The 15,390-nt window shown below is 45.5% G+C and overlaps 1 protein-coding gene across 1 annotated transcript in view; it reads right to left on the reverse strand.

Moving 5' to 3' along the window:
• Nucleotides 1–15,390, reverse strand: part of Sec71 (ADP ribosylation factor guanine nucleotide exchange factor Sec71) — a 58,237-nt gene continuing 42,847 nt past the window's right edge. The window contains exons 22-28 of the mRNA XM_077639455.1: nt 15,030–15,165; nt 12,959–13,097; nt 9,920–10,002; nt 7,825–7,958; nt 6,077–6,352; nt 2,694–2,912; nt 1–1,269 (exon numbers count right to left, since the gene is read on the reverse strand). Of these exons, the coding sequence (XP_077495581.1) occupies nt 1,135–1,269; nt 2,694–2,912; nt 6,077–6,352; nt 7,825–7,958; nt 9,920–10,002; nt 12,959–13,097; nt 15,030–15,165 (1,122 nt within the window). The 3' untranslated portion in view covers nt 1–1,134. The remainder of the gene's footprint in view (nt 1,270–2,693; nt 2,913–6,076; nt 6,353–7,824; nt 7,959–9,919; nt 10,003–12,958; nt 13,098–15,029; nt 15,166–15,390) is intronic.

Raw genomic sequence — 15,390 nt, forward strand, 5'->3', positions numbered from 1 at the left:
TCGTAAAGCCTGAATCTATTTATTTTCCTCTATGGCCACAGCCTGCTTTTATACAAGCTTTGTGCAGACAAAAGAAGCAACAACATTTTTTTTTTCCTCAGCATCACACATGCATGCACACACACACAACCACTCACACACACACACACTGGAATGTCTGCATTTTCCGGGCAAAAATAAATTAATGACTCCGAGAAAAATACACTATGGTACGACATCGGCACAGCTCGAAATGACGCAGCCGCACGTGGTTCTTTCGATGTCCTGTCCCATGCCAAAACATTGCTTGCTTCAGGACGGCATTGATTCACAGAAAAAAAAAGGCAAAAGAGACAAAAAAAGAAACAGTCATAACAGCAGTGATGCAACAACAATGTTGTCTTACAAGCGCGTTCCTTGCATTGGTTGCATAGAGAACATCAGTTCTTCCTCAAGGTCAACGACAATGACGTTTCCAAATACCGCTCTTTTTTTTTTCTGTTCTCACGCCACATTGCCACGCTGCTCAATTCCTTTGCCGACTCAATCAACTGGTGCACTCAAACACACTAATACATAAAAGCAACGTGGAGTTAAATCACTATAACAAAGCCTTCAAACATATGCCTAAAATGAAAAGAATTACTGGCTAGGTTGGGAGTGTGTCTAAGAAAGATCTCACTGTTCTATAGTTGCTCGCGCACCACACAATGCCATTACGACATCACGGTTGGCGGAAGGTCACCGGAGGAACGTGCACTGAAGAAAGCGCCACACCCGCCCTCTTTTATTTTCGCTCCTTCACCAACACTTGGTTCCCCACCTATTGCACTCTGCACGCTTTCTTCGAAAGCCTTTCTAACCGGTCACGTTTTGAGCAACACGCACGCACTGTGGGCTGCAACGCATTCCCGCAAGAATCAAGGTGCCGTTGAAATACAACTGCCCTAGAGGCACTACACGCATCTCCAACGTGTTTGAAATGTCCTTGCCAGCACTTCAAATCTACCCTGGCAAAATACAGGAGCGGAGGACCAGATTCTTTTCCTTGCGCGAGCTTGTGCAAAAAAAAATGCATAGGATAAAAGAAAAACAACTGCGCAAAAAAAAAGAAACAAAAAGAAGGGCTGTCTGTGTAAGCCAACACAATGGCGACTAGTGGTGCGAGACGTTGAAGGCAGTTCCGACGCGGAGGAAGAACTTGCGCAGCACCGCCCGTATCGCAGGCTTCACCTCCATGCAAGTCAGCTCGCACAGGTACGGGTAGTACACCGACGCATGGGCTCGAAACTGCAACAGCAATGAGAGAAGCGGGATGAAGAGAAGTGAGCAGAGAGGTGCGATCACCTTAATTTCACAATGAATTGTGCATTTATGCACGAAATGCTCGTGTGCCCCACCACACCAGTCCTTGTCGAAAACATGCCACGGAACATGTCTTCATGGAACAAGAATATCTAAGGATCTACCAAATTGAAAGCAGGTATGCAAACCCTCACTCTTTCCATACTTGCTATTACGGGGTTTTGGAAGCTAATGATACGGTCCGGTGGAGCAAAATGACAGGAACAGAGAGAACAGAACATGACAGATGTGGTGCCCATTCTTTGTCTCGTCCCAACTGTTCTGTTGATGCTTTGTTCTGCAGTAGCTTTGGCTGCAGTTTGTCACATTCTACTTCATGCAACATCTCCTAAAAGCACTTCAGTGCTCAAAAAACAATGCTATCCTTATCCAATTCAAGTTTCATTAGAACCTACCACTCTGGCTGTGGCTGCAGAATCAGTTCGAGCTCAAGTCTAAACCAAAGTGCAGCAGCTTTAAATTAAAGAAGAGTCACCAAATTTTTTTACGCATGTTTTTTTCCTTGGAGTGATTAGCAAGACAACAGTGTACACGAGTAATGACGTGGAATTCACCTGCGCCAGCTAAATAATTTATTACTGAATTTTTTCTCGTGCCATTTCGTATTTCAATTTCAACAGCCGAAAATTGGCTGTGACATCATAGACATCTTGAGATCACGTGAGTTATGAAAAACTGCGATATAATCACTGCCTGAATTTTTTTTTTTTTTTTGAGACTCCAGCTCTTGGGCAGGCTTGTTTGAGAATTTCCGTTAATTCAAACGAACAAAGCAGTGACCATACTCCAGTTTTCATGTGCCTCAAGTGATCTGAAATGATCTGTGATGCCACAGACATCATTCAGCCATTGGAACCGAAACCAAGACAGCATGAGAGAAAAAAATTCCAATTATAAGTAGACCTCTCCCTGGTGTGAACAATACAACACCAAAGGGACATGGCCTGGTGGACAAAATCGTCCACTTTCACTCCTGAACCGGTTCTGCATGTGTCGAGTGCTCCCCCACCGTCTGTCTTCTCCCAATTAGAGATGGCTAGGTACACACAGCACCTGCGGGAGCACGTGGCCAGGAGTCGCAGGTTTTGCTCACCAGACCAGAAACACATGCACTGGTGACATAACCTTTGAGAGGTCTGTTATTTACCCCTTGTTCGCGCAGTTAACGTGGTTGTCCATATTTTCTAATGAGCTATGCATCCTTCCAAAGACAGAACATACAACTAAATTGTGGTGTCTCTCCTCCTCCAACCAAAGGTGATATGGCATGCACCTCTACAACACAACCGCGTCTTTGGCTACTCAAGCGAAGCAAGCTTTAAACGAAGAGTTGGGCGAATGGGCCTCACCCGCTCGTCGTCGAGCCGCTGGACGCGTGTGAGGAAGAGCAGCAGGAGGGAGTCCCAGGACTCCCGGTGGCTCTCGGTGGCCAGGGCCAGGTAGTACTCAAGCGCCTCACGACACACGCCAATGAGCCGGTCCTGCACCGTGTGCCAGGCCTCCTGGCGACCGTCGTCCCGGTACATGCGGAACAGGATCCGGAGCACACACGCCAGACTCTGCGCTTCCTGCACACCGCCGCACAGACTGACTGGTGAGGACTATGGTCCGTTCACGCACAGTGCTCCCTGCAAGTTTTCTAAGCCACTTCGTGCATTAACGGAACACATTAAGCTCGGGCTGCAATGGCGTTCTTGTACTCCTGCCATTCAAAATGCCTCACAGCGCTGTCAGGATGGAAATAGTGATCACTGATTACTAGTGATTAGTAAAGCAAATGAGAAATCAGAATTTCTGTTAAATTTGCAGAAAAATATGTTTCTTAAAGATTAGGAGGAGTTCAAAAGCAATTCCTCCTTCTACAAACGGATGCCTTCGCTCCAATTCTACAGGGAACCTGCGTTGAAGTTTGCTGTGTTGAATGCAGCACTGCAACACACAGCTTAGCAAAAAGAGCAAGCACTTTTTGGTGCACTCATAGTGGTTTTGTACACCACCTTCACGAGCTTATGGGCATGGGCTTCGACGCTCTGTTGAAGCCAAGTGTTGTGCATCAGCTATCTGGGCTAAGGCGAGAGAGGCTAGGCAACAAAGGCTATCCGCCAAATGCGGGCCTCTAATCGTTCAGAATGTGCTCTCGCATTTGAAGCGTCCCAAACGGCTGACGGCATATTTAGTCACCGAATGGAACAATTGCAGTGCGACATGGGCAACGCAGGTTCCCTATAGTCGTGCATTACATAACTGGCAGTAAGCAGGTATACAGCACCCAGACAGCAAAAAATGTTGGAATGCACTGGTCACTTATAGCCCAGCTTATCACAAATTCCCAAAGCACTTTAGTCAGCCATTAGTCAAACCTTTTCATTTCAAGACCACAGAGCGACTAATGTTCTATACTACGACTAACATTCTCATTTCATGCCAAAAACAGACTTTAAAGGAACAAGCTGCAGTCCTCCCGTGCATCTGCAACCTGAAACCTGTAAACAGGATTTTAGAGCTAAACTGGTGCTGGAAAATCAATCTCATCACAGAAATCTCTGAGCTCTGTAGCAGTTTTCATTTAAAGTGTGACGTGCACAGCACTTTGGAGGTAAGAAGACTGGTTTCGGTGTATTAGTAAACAGAGATTCTCCCAAACGTGGTCTGTGGTAAGAAAAGACAGCGCACAGATGACAATGAAGGCTCCTTTCTTACAGACACAAGGAAGTAACAAGCACTCCCTCTCGCTGATCGACTTCGGTCCAGCATTCGTCCAAAAAAAAAAAAAGGCATCGACAGCTAACAACAACAAACCCCTGAAAGGTGTAATAGTAAATGGTGCATGGCACAACCTCGTGACCCTGCTAATTTTATTTTGTTTCTTGGCTGCACTACAGTTTGATGAATCACGCCAGTTATGCACAGAGTTTGCCGCATTACATGGGAAGGCTGTAACTTGCTAACCTTACCCTTTACTGCTGGCGATTGGAATATCTGTGGACCCCTCTAAGTTAAGCCAGTTTACAAACAGCTTTTAAATCCCTTTTTTTTCCTTTTTTTTATGTTCTTTCATATCACAATTATGGGGCAAAAATGCAACAGCCTGCAGCAAAAAGGCCACCACAATATCTTAACGCCAGTGACTGGTTTCACTGCTCTTATCAGCACTGCATGCACAGCAATTGCACAACACTGATGTCACCAACAGTGAAGGCACAGCAATTGAACAGATCGTGCGAAGCAGACATGAGTCCACTTGAGATACAACAATAACAAAGATAAGAGAGAAGATGGGCGACATTGTCAAGAAGGGCTCTCAGCTCTGACAAGCAATAGTGTGCAGGAGGACCCTAGATAAGTTCAGGTCATATATATATATATATATATATGCTTCTCTAAGCTGCATGTGCGACAGAAACCTTATCCAGACCTCTCAAGTTCTCTAAAGTGCCAGAACATGATGACAACGTAAGCAAAGAATAAGTGCAGTGCCACATCAGAAACACTACAGAAAGCTGACACTGCAGCTGACGAAATGTCCTGTCGATCTATGACATCCCCCAGACCTGCTTTAACAAGCATAGCGCAACAGAAGACCACAGGCTAAAAACCTGAAGAAACCCACAAAGGGACAAGTCACCCTCTATCAGCCACTGTCTTTTTTTTCTGCTATATTTGTGAAAATCGCATGCCAAGAAAACCCCCAGATGGACCTCTATGACCAAGACAATGGCTAGCATGTGATCTGAGCAACCTATCACTCATAGTACATGATAAAATTGCTTTTATATCCAGCATTAGCAGAAGCGGTGCCCGACAGAATGCAGCTCCCAGGCCGTAAATTTAATATATACACTAGCTGGTCGACTGAACATTCTCAAAGTTTTTTCCATACACAATTAGTACAATAAAAGTGTTAATTTTGGCCCCTGTTAATTCAGAAATCCAGATAACTCAAACTGCCAGTGTGGCTCTCAAGCACATGGCAAGTCCACAGTGTCGGGCGGCTTCGTAGCGTTACCACTGCCAGCAGGTGTCCAAGGCCACACAGCTGAGCAGTCTCCACACGCGAAGAGTGATTGAATATCGCCATTAAGAAAAGTGCCACTTGTAGGGACCCGTCGCACTGTTACATATATCGAACAGCCGGCGAAATTGAACTTCAACATACTGACAACATACTGAGAGGTTTCCCAATACTTTGATACAGAACATTCCAGGGGATAATCTGTGCATTCGATATATCTGGGCCTGACTGTATGTGAACCTCAATGCCCATGACTGCCACGACAGCCTCAGACTGCTAAAACTGTGAGCACAAATGCAGGTTTCACATTATCAGAAGACAAGCACACATTCTCCAAGCTTCTAATAATGTGGACCACAAAGTTTTACAACGGTCAGTAGCCTCCTGCCCATGAATGTCACAATGTCAAACTCTGAGAGTGTGCAATGTCAGTGCACGTTAAAGATCCCCAGGTGGTCGAAATTATTCCCGAGCCCTCCACTACGGCACCTCTTCTTCCTTTCTTCTTTCACTCCCTCCTTTACCCCATCCCTTATGGCACGGTTCAGATGTTTACTGAGATATGCAAGACAGTTACTGCGAAATCATTTCCTTTCTTCAAAAAAAAAGAAATTTTTTTTTTCAATTAGAGCACTCCCAGACTTCTTCAACCCGAGTCACTGGCAACAGCAAGGAGCAAGGCAGGCACTTTGAGAGAGCCACCATCAGAACGACCCCCACCTGAGTGAGCAGGTTGGGCTTGACGTTGCCGCGGAAGCCCGCGCGCCACAGGAGATTGCGCTGCTCACTGTCCGAGTTGAAGGACTTGGCGAAGCGGTGCGACTCGAGCAGGCAGTCGACCAGCTGGAGCAGCTGGGCCGACGTCAGGAAGCTGTACATGCCCTGCTCCTCCTGCTGCTGCTGCTGGTCCAGGGACAGGGAGCGAGCAAAGCGCTGCTCCAGCTGGCCACCACCGGCCACAGACGCGGCCTGCTGCGCCGGGGGCGCCACCTCCGCCTATGAGAAAGACACACAGACAGACCACAGGCTAAGGTCAACACAATGAAGTCAAACATATTTCTACGGGCAGAGTTCCTTATCCATACCAGTTCCAAAAAATCCCCACTTGGGCCATGCATCGAAACCCGGCGATCTGATTGAGTTGAAATATAAAGGTTACCAGACTGTCATGCAACTTGCAGTCCACAGATCAACCACTCAAACTCGTTCAACCATAGATATGGCGAAGAAAGAAAGGTTGCAAGGTACCCACCGTCACAATATTGTAGTATACTACTATGGACATGTTGATGGGAATGGTCAAACACCTTTTAATGTGTAGCAACACCACCACCATCAGCATCAGCCTGACTACACCCACTACAGGGCAAAGGCCTCTAGCTAGCTATAAAGTTAATCGTTTGTCCTGCGCTCGCACCAAGTAGCTAAGACTGCCACAGAAAACCAATAAGGTGCATTTTTGACACTAAATTGCAGAAAACTATTACAAGCGTCCCGAGGAGGGATCTGTGGATATGTTGATTGTTATGGTGCAACCTTGCGATATGCTGAAGAAATTGCATTCAAACGCAGACTTTTCTCAATTTTTATCAGGATGGCGCAGCTTATTTCGTTTGGCGCGGTTTGGTGCATTTGGCGCAAGGGTAGCATCACTGCTGGTTACTCCTAGCTATCAAAATGTAGCAGACACAGCTTCAGTCGATTTCCTCAGCCTGGCAAGCATGTACGAAAAACATGGCTCCACGTCAGCAGCCCACTGCATTACAGCTTCAAAGTTAGCAGAGTGCACTTTAGTGCGAGAAGAACTCCTCTGAAAAACATGCAGCCAATGTGTGATTAATAGCTAACGTACCCACAGCCAAATTATGTTTTTAAAATCTAAGTGATACTACAGCAGAAAAATGGGTGAGCTCGTACATCTATATCTTGTAACACTTAGTGAGAACACATGCACATCACAAGAGAGGCGATACACACAGGTGCTCCTGTGTGAACCAATTTTGTCACTGGCACATGGCAAACAAGCTTTATATTTTACAGCTTCCCAGGTGGCAGAGACTTCCATGAGAAAGGCAGCGTTTATGTAAGCATGTGCTTGTTTACTAATTCTTGACCGTACTGAACGCATTACCTCTCGAACTTTTCTGTACACCTTGTATTACTGCTTACCAACCACAACAATTTACTTTTATTTATCACTGCAAAGTGCATTCTCAAGAAGAAATCTGGAGACTGTGAAAGACATCACAGTAGAGGTAAAATTTCCATGCAGTACCACACTCGCTACAGTTTCCCAGCACATGAACTAACTGCACACCACAGTGAGATGCCCAATGCAGTTAAGCTTGTCACAAAGAAAGAACAGTTTGGCTAGGTCTTTCGCAGAAGCCTGCGGAACACACATAACTATTTGGAACGCACATAATTATTGCCGGCGAGAAGGAGAGGACGGCTAAGAAAAACATTACCTGGGCAGCAGCGAGGTTTTCTGCATCTTCTTTCCGACTCGTGGCGGGGAAAAACACAATGTTGTCGATTGTCTGAATGAGCTCCAGCTGCACCACACACTTGATCTTCAGGGAGTTGAACAGCACCTCATCCTCTGCACGTATCACGCCACAAAGCACCGAGATGTTAGTGGCCTACGCAATTTTTTTTTTTTTTTGATGCAACCAGCAACATGCCACTGAAACCTAAACAAAAAGTTTTTTATGGCTATAGGGTTATTCAAGGCTTCGATAGATATTTCAAGACTTTCCTCTTGAACACAATGTATGCAGATTGTTCACGTAGCCCTAATCTCTGCATTCTCTCTCAATGAAGGATAGTTCTGGTGCACATTACAAGCTAATGGGCCTATGTAAGGGTTTTGAAAGTGGCCACCTAATGCATGCAGTATGTTGAGTAAATGCCATTGAGCATGCACGTTGTGCACAGGCCCTAAGCTGATGATTTACAAATTTTCAAAAATTCCCATCCCCGCGCCTCACTGCAACCGCCGGTCTTTCGTGTGAAACCTGCCTCAGCGACGACGTTTGCCTTCACAGTGTCAATCATATGGGGGCTGTGATTGGCTCGCCAAAAACTGCAAGGACATTTGTGGACGAAGGAGGCGAAGGTGTCCCTAGCTGGAGGCGGAGCCGCGTCACTCTCACCCACGTTGTACAAGTCTCCCAACACTGATGTGATTGATTTTAAATTATCTCCAACCAAAGTGCACGTCCACCGCTCCGCATTCATGCAAGCCGTTTTCACGCGCCAGGCAGAAAATTCTTCTTTACTTCTTGCTTTGCCCTTTTACACCATTGAGTAACGAAATAGTGGCTCACATGAGGTCGTCGCTATTGACAAACAAGCGCGAGCTTATCGTAAAATTCTAAAGCAAGCACGATTTGACATAAGCTGTACCCAGAAGCAGTCCTCTGTAGTGCCACTATATTGGATAAACTAGGGCGCCTCCTATAGGTTGTGAAAATCGCCAACATCACTGGTGCTACATAACGTAGATTGTAAATTTTTATGGAGGACGACGGGCGAGTCAAAATCAATAAGTCTTTTGCTTTTCTTACCCTCCGTGCACACCATTTCTCAGGCACCCCTTAAGGGCTCATGTGTCGATAGCTGAGGCTTAGCTAAGGCTTATGCTTGCAGTGACTAAGACTAGAAGGACTTCATGGTCTCTTGCAGACAGATATTCACTTGCACTTTCATAACCTCACAAAAACCTCCAAAGGCTTAAATACTGTATGAGTTCGAACATAAATCACATAAGTGAGTGAAGGCATGAAGGGGCCCACTAAAGCTGTGCTGACAGCCTTCCGACGCAGGTACCCATTCATAGAGGCTAAATAAAACGTGTGGAAGTCGGTACAGGAGGGCGAACAAGAAGCAAAATCAAATAAAAAAATTTTTGCCCAACTGTACGAGTGTTTTATAGTGACAGCTCAGACAGCTGCTTCTTCACAGCCTTGTCCTATTTTTATATGGGGCCACTGTTTTTAACGATCCTTGTCTACATCAACCCTGTCATTAAGCCGTCCCCTCCTGAGCTTCCTCGCTCTTAGATCTTCCAAATCATCTTCACACTTCTTCCTGGGTCATCCTCTAAGCTTCTACTCCTCTCCAGATTCATCACCTTTTTTTTTTCATTACATTCGTCGTCTTTCCTCATTACATAATCAAATCACTGCAGCATTCCTTCTTGAATTTTTGGGTCAATACCTGCAACTTTGACCATCCTTTGTATGTGGTTGTTCCAAACTCTGTCCTTTCTTGTCACTCCACACAACCTTCTCAGCAACCTCATTTCTGCAACTTTCTTATGCATTCTGGCCCTCTACAGGGGCTCCCAGACTCCTTATGCTGCAATGCTTCCAGACTCCTTATGCAAAGAAACAACACTGATAGTTGCAGCAAGTGACATGTTGCTCTCAAGGACATGAAACATTATTTCGAATAATTTGTCAATTCGAATAGAGCGAACCTGACTTACTCAGATTACACTGCATTCGTAAACACATGCATTACGTACTACTCAGCAACAAAGAGAAACTACGAACTCACTGGATCTTGTGTCTGAATCATCTTGACCGCTCACAGGCTCCTGGTGCACACCACCGTCTTTGTTAGGCTTCCATGTGAGCAAGCTGGGTGAAGCAAGAAAAAAAGGAATCAAGGACCCTCTCCATGTGCCAAAGGCATGCCACAGCCTATACCATAACTCGAGCACAACTGAAACCCAATGATGAATGAATGACAAAAACGGTGAACTCCTACTTGGATGAAAACTAAGAGCCAGAAATGCCCCTCTAAACAACCAAAAACATAGACTACCTGAAAATATATATAAGCTTTGAGATTATATACCTATTCTTACATAAACACGAAACACAGAAGGGGCCAGAGGCAGCCGCACTCTGGCAGAGGAAAAATTAATGGAAGTAAAAGATGCCCGTTTGCTGTGCACTCACATACCTCACCCTGTTTGAATCAATCCGCAGCCCTCCATTTTGTGTAATTCCCATCTCAACAGTGCAGCATCCGAACTTCTGATTTTGCCTCCCAGCTTGTCTGACGCCTTTTCAAATGGTAATGTTGGCTTTAACTCTTTCCGTACAGCACCCACTGGCCATCGTTAGCCCGCTGACGATGAACGCGAGTGCCAATTTCAAACATTTCAGCATCATTCCTGAAGGTACTGATCCTCTTGACTTGAAACTAAGAAACTACAGTTTAATTTTCTCTTTAGTTTAGTCTTTTTCCCGTGTAACAGTGATTTTTTAACCGCTTGTGAAAGTTAAGAATGGCCACCTTTGGCAGCGTAACACGCACCCCAAAACGTTGCAAATCTTGATATCACTGCACGCATGGTTGAATTTGTCAACAATCTAGGAAGCAGAGACTCTGAGCATGCTGCTTCATCATCAGACTTTAGTGCAGATGGTGAAGAAGACCCGAGGAACCAGCATAGAGCATTAATAGTGGCACCTCAGTTAGTTTCTTCATTGGGCCCAGTTTGTTCCGAATCGAGGACCATTTTGAAAAGAGCATTAACTTTACCGGTGTTATCCATCTCATATACAGTGCAGTCCACTTATAACGATACCGCATATAACAATATACCGGTTATAACGATAAGTTGAAGTGAGTATCAACTTAAGCATTGAGGCTATGGAAAAAAAAAACATATATATATAATGACATGTTCATGACCGAATATCGGATACAACGATCAGAATTTTGCCTTCTGGACATCGTTTTCCATGCTGAGCGTGACATTCGCGGTGCAAAGTTCCCTTGAATGTCAAGATGGGGTGAAAACTTCGGATACGCGAGTTTGCCGTGCTTGCCACCATCTTTCCCGTGCGTGCAGATTACGAAAGCCACAGAGAGCGAGCATCATGAGTTGGTGTAAGCGCCGCAAGACGGCAACAGTTGCTCCGCGCGTCGGCCGCCTCACTTGCGCTACGGAAGGAGCATGATGGGAAGGAGGGAAGGTACATGCTGGATTGGCTAATTTTAGCAATCGGCACGTCAGGGCAGGCCGCGGACTTGAAGATCAACCTGCTGAAGGCTGTGCGCTTCATTTATGGTGCATAGTATGAGGTTAAGACCTCCACCATAAGAAACTGCTTCAAGAAGGCAGGCTTCGTGCGCCAGGACGAAACCCCCACCTAACGTGGAAACGTACACAGTGGAAGCTGCGGACATTGCTGAGCTCTGGAAGCACACTACAAATGTCGACGAAAGAAATGGTACGTCCATGGAGGAGTTCTTAAACGCAGATAGTGCTGCTACGTTCTGCGAGGAGGTCACCGACGAGCCGATCGCCAAGAATCTGTCGTCACGGCAGAGTGAGGTGTTGTGCGACGGCAGCAGCGACAGCGACGACGAAATTGACACTGGCCTACCTTCAACACCGATGACTATGCAAAGTGTGCTGTGTAAGATCGAATCACTCATCGACTTTATGCACACGAAAGGGCTGCTGCCAGTGTACGCACAGCAGCTGGATGCGATGCACACTGCAGTAGTGAAACTGCAACTGCCACGCAAGCAAGAGCTCATCTCAAATTACTTTAGCGCACCTAACGCCTGAGGTGCCTGTTAAACAAACAAACAAACGCGTCATTTCTCAAATTGTACGTTCTGCAATTACTGTTCTTCAGCGCAAGTGCAAAACTTGAGTCAGGAGCCAAAAAGGTATGTTTGGCAGCCATTTTTATGGCAGTCCAGATATAGCGATGATAGGTTATAATGATCATTTTTTCCGGATTTTCCGATATCGTTTAAGTGGACTGCACTGTATAAGGTCTCCACAACATTTGGGCAGTGTGCCTGACTGTTTCACCCAATGGCATGCCCAACTATAGGGCCCAAAGTGATTGTTTTCTAGCCGGAGAACAGTGTGAGCTAGAACTCATTTTTTCAGAAATACAGTGAAATTCCCAATTATGCGTGCTCCGTGCATGCCATGACCCAACTTTTACGATGAAACGGCATGGACCCAAAGAATCCCCCATAGGGATAACGCATTAAAAGCCTTGATTATAAGACAAAATTATGCACGCCCAGCTTCGTACGACCGCTGGCGGAAAGCATCCGCAATGAGAGAGGCTGGCACAGCGCTTTATTGGCAGACGTCACATGAACCCAGGATGTTCCAAACTGGAATCAAGAAGGCGATATGTATGCACAACAATGAGATCCTGGGCATGACAGCCTGTAATGATGGTTCTGCCGATGGCTCGGACTTTACAAGTGTGACCCACGGGCGTCGGTGTGAGCTGGCTCTTGCTTGGCATGCTTCACTGAAGAAGGCATTACAGAAATAAGTTGTGCGTTTATACCACCCACAGTGTCTGAATTGGCAAACGTTCAATGCCATAGACTTACATGGGCATTGGCCAGGACTGAGCCGGCAGTTCGGATAATCTGTATTTTCGAATTACGAGCTTTTACTGCATTTGTACTCGCTTCGCAACCAACATTTTGATGTTCGCACACCACTACAATATATTACTGTTATCCCACCATTGTGACTGACGTTTATTAAATGCACCAGAAATAGGTGTATCCGGGACAGGGTGGAGCACCACTCACGTTGCTGGCAGGGTGGTACGAAAGATGTCCAGCATGCACTGGCATGTCTTGTCCCATGTCTCTGTGCTGAACTTGGTGCCGTTTGAAATGACCAGGTTCTCCAGGCAATTGGTGCCTGACCGTGCCAGCTGCTTGTTGTCTGTACACAAGAAGCGGACTGCGGCTTAGTAAAAGGCACCCCTCTCTTTTTTTATCGTGAACTGTATTTTCCTGAGGAGCACCAACAGTACTCCTATGGAATTAAGCTTCCTGTGAGTGGAATGTTATGCTATTATGACATCCTTTTCATAAAAATTTTTTTTTTTCCCTCTAAGTGATGGAGTGCGTAGCTGCCACAAACAAAAAAAAAACAAATGGGCATTCCAAGCCTGCAGCTGCTCGGGTACAAGGCAGTCCAAAATTCAAACATCAGAGTCAAAGTCACAAACCCAAAGAAGTCTACCCCACACAGTTTTAGAACAAAGCACCCTTGGAAAAATTTTCAAGCTTATGAGGTCACCTTTGTGTAATGAACACCAAACTGCTCTGCTTTAATGCTGTGGTATACCAACATGACAGGGGGCAGGGTGGGTGGTATCATGTTGGTGTTCCATTTTTCAACGAAAAAAGTCACAGAAATACATCTTGCCACCCATGGCGCTGCACACAAAGTCCAACGTTTCTGGTGCGTTTGACACATCAGAGCAAAATAGACAAGACTTTTTTTCTGGTTGCAAAGAGGTATGTACAGTACTCACGGATTGAAATAGGACATTCGGAGCGCGTGGCCGTCGCTTCATGGAGCGCCGCCAGTAGATGCTCATAGAACCAAGGTGGTGCATTGTGGTATGGCGCGAGGGGGAGAACATCTACAAAGCAGAATTGTTCCTTCCAGTAGCCAACGAGCCGGACTGTGGTTTACCACATGCCTGCGTGGCACTGCAAGGCTTGCGCTCAGAATGTCCTATTTCAATCCGTGAGTACTGTACATAGGCAAAGTGCGAAAATTTAATCTCAAGAACCTATGAGCCTACGAGATGTTGATGCATGCCACCATTGAATGTTTGGCATGTTAAAGGGGGACACTGGTCTTTAGTATCACAATATGGCCCCAAAAAAATCGATTTTCTAAAAATGACATTTTCAGCTATTATTATCTAACTGTGCCAATTTTTCCTACCGGAAATTTTTTTACCATAGTAACAAATTTAAATCACTGTGCGGGCTGAATTTGTAAAAGTAGGTAGATATCTCAGCATCTATGACAGACTGAGAAGTCATTTAGTTTTTGAAGGAAAGATAAAGGTGCAGAGTTTGCAATGGTCAAGCCATAATTGTTCAATCACACTTTAAAACTGATGATTTTGCAAAGTTTATCGATGCATGATATCCACACCTTGAATCCATGTGCTGTAAGGTTACTAATAAAGGTAATATCAGAAAAGAGGAATGATTATTACGGTCTTTACACATTAAATGATGTAGCCATGCATCAAATGTGATTTTTTTTATTGAGCAACTTTTTTTCTGCCGAGGTACTAATCAATTACTAATTAAAATGATTACCTTAGGATCTGACTAACATACAGAAAAAGCAAAGGCAGATTTAAAATCAGCAAAGAAAATCGAGCAAGGTGATAACAGTTTCACTAGCATTGGACAACAAATAAGGAAAATAGGTCTAAGACAAGTGTCCCCGCCTAAACTGATCAGCCAGTATATGCTGGGTGCCAAGAGAAGGTGCCACCTCTTATCTAACCAGTGCAAGGGATGCACTAGCATGCTTGGGCAGTTGGCCCAGTTTCAGCTCTATCACCTTTCTTTCCAGCCCCTCTACACCACCGAGAAAGGTCAAATAAATTATGACGCGAAAAATTCCCAGAACTGTTGCTGCAAGCAATGCCCCCGCACATAAAACAATATCACAAAGCAAAGCCGCAAGCACACGGCCTCGTCCCTTTTCCAGAAATGTGGAGCACTGCATTGTGCGCAAATACAAAAAAAAAGAACATCATGCCTGAGCTCAAACCAGCTGTTGTCCCAGCCTTGCGCCTCTCTGCTTACACCTGCTCAGTTATAAAACTTCCCTCACCTTGCTGCACACACCAGTGCAGCTGCACAAAGAGGTCGTCCAGTAGCAGGTTGCCCAGGACGTCGTAGTACTGGGTGAACACGTCCACGATGGCATACAAGGCGTGGTTGCAGGTCGTCGTCATCCACTCCGCCTTCTGTGCGAGGATCGGCAACATATTGACAACGTATCGACAATTTATCGACAACATAGAGGATACATCAACAAAAAGCTTTAGCAGAGCAGGTTTTGCAAGACTACACATTCGGCAGAACAACGAATCCCGCACGTGCAGGATGCTATTGTGCAAGATGCTATTGTGCACGCAATGGTAGCCTACGAGAGCAATTCTGCACAGTTTGCCTCTTGAACACTTTATGCA

The sequence above is a fragment of the Amblyomma americanum genome, chromosome 10, assembly GCF_052857255.1.
Source record: "Amblyomma americanum isolate KBUSLIRL-KWMA chromosome 10, ASM5285725v1, whole genome shotgun sequence".
In the NCBI taxonomy this organism is placed as follows: Eukaryota; Metazoa; Arthropoda; class Arachnida; order Ixodida; family Ixodidae; genus Amblyomma; species Amblyomma americanum.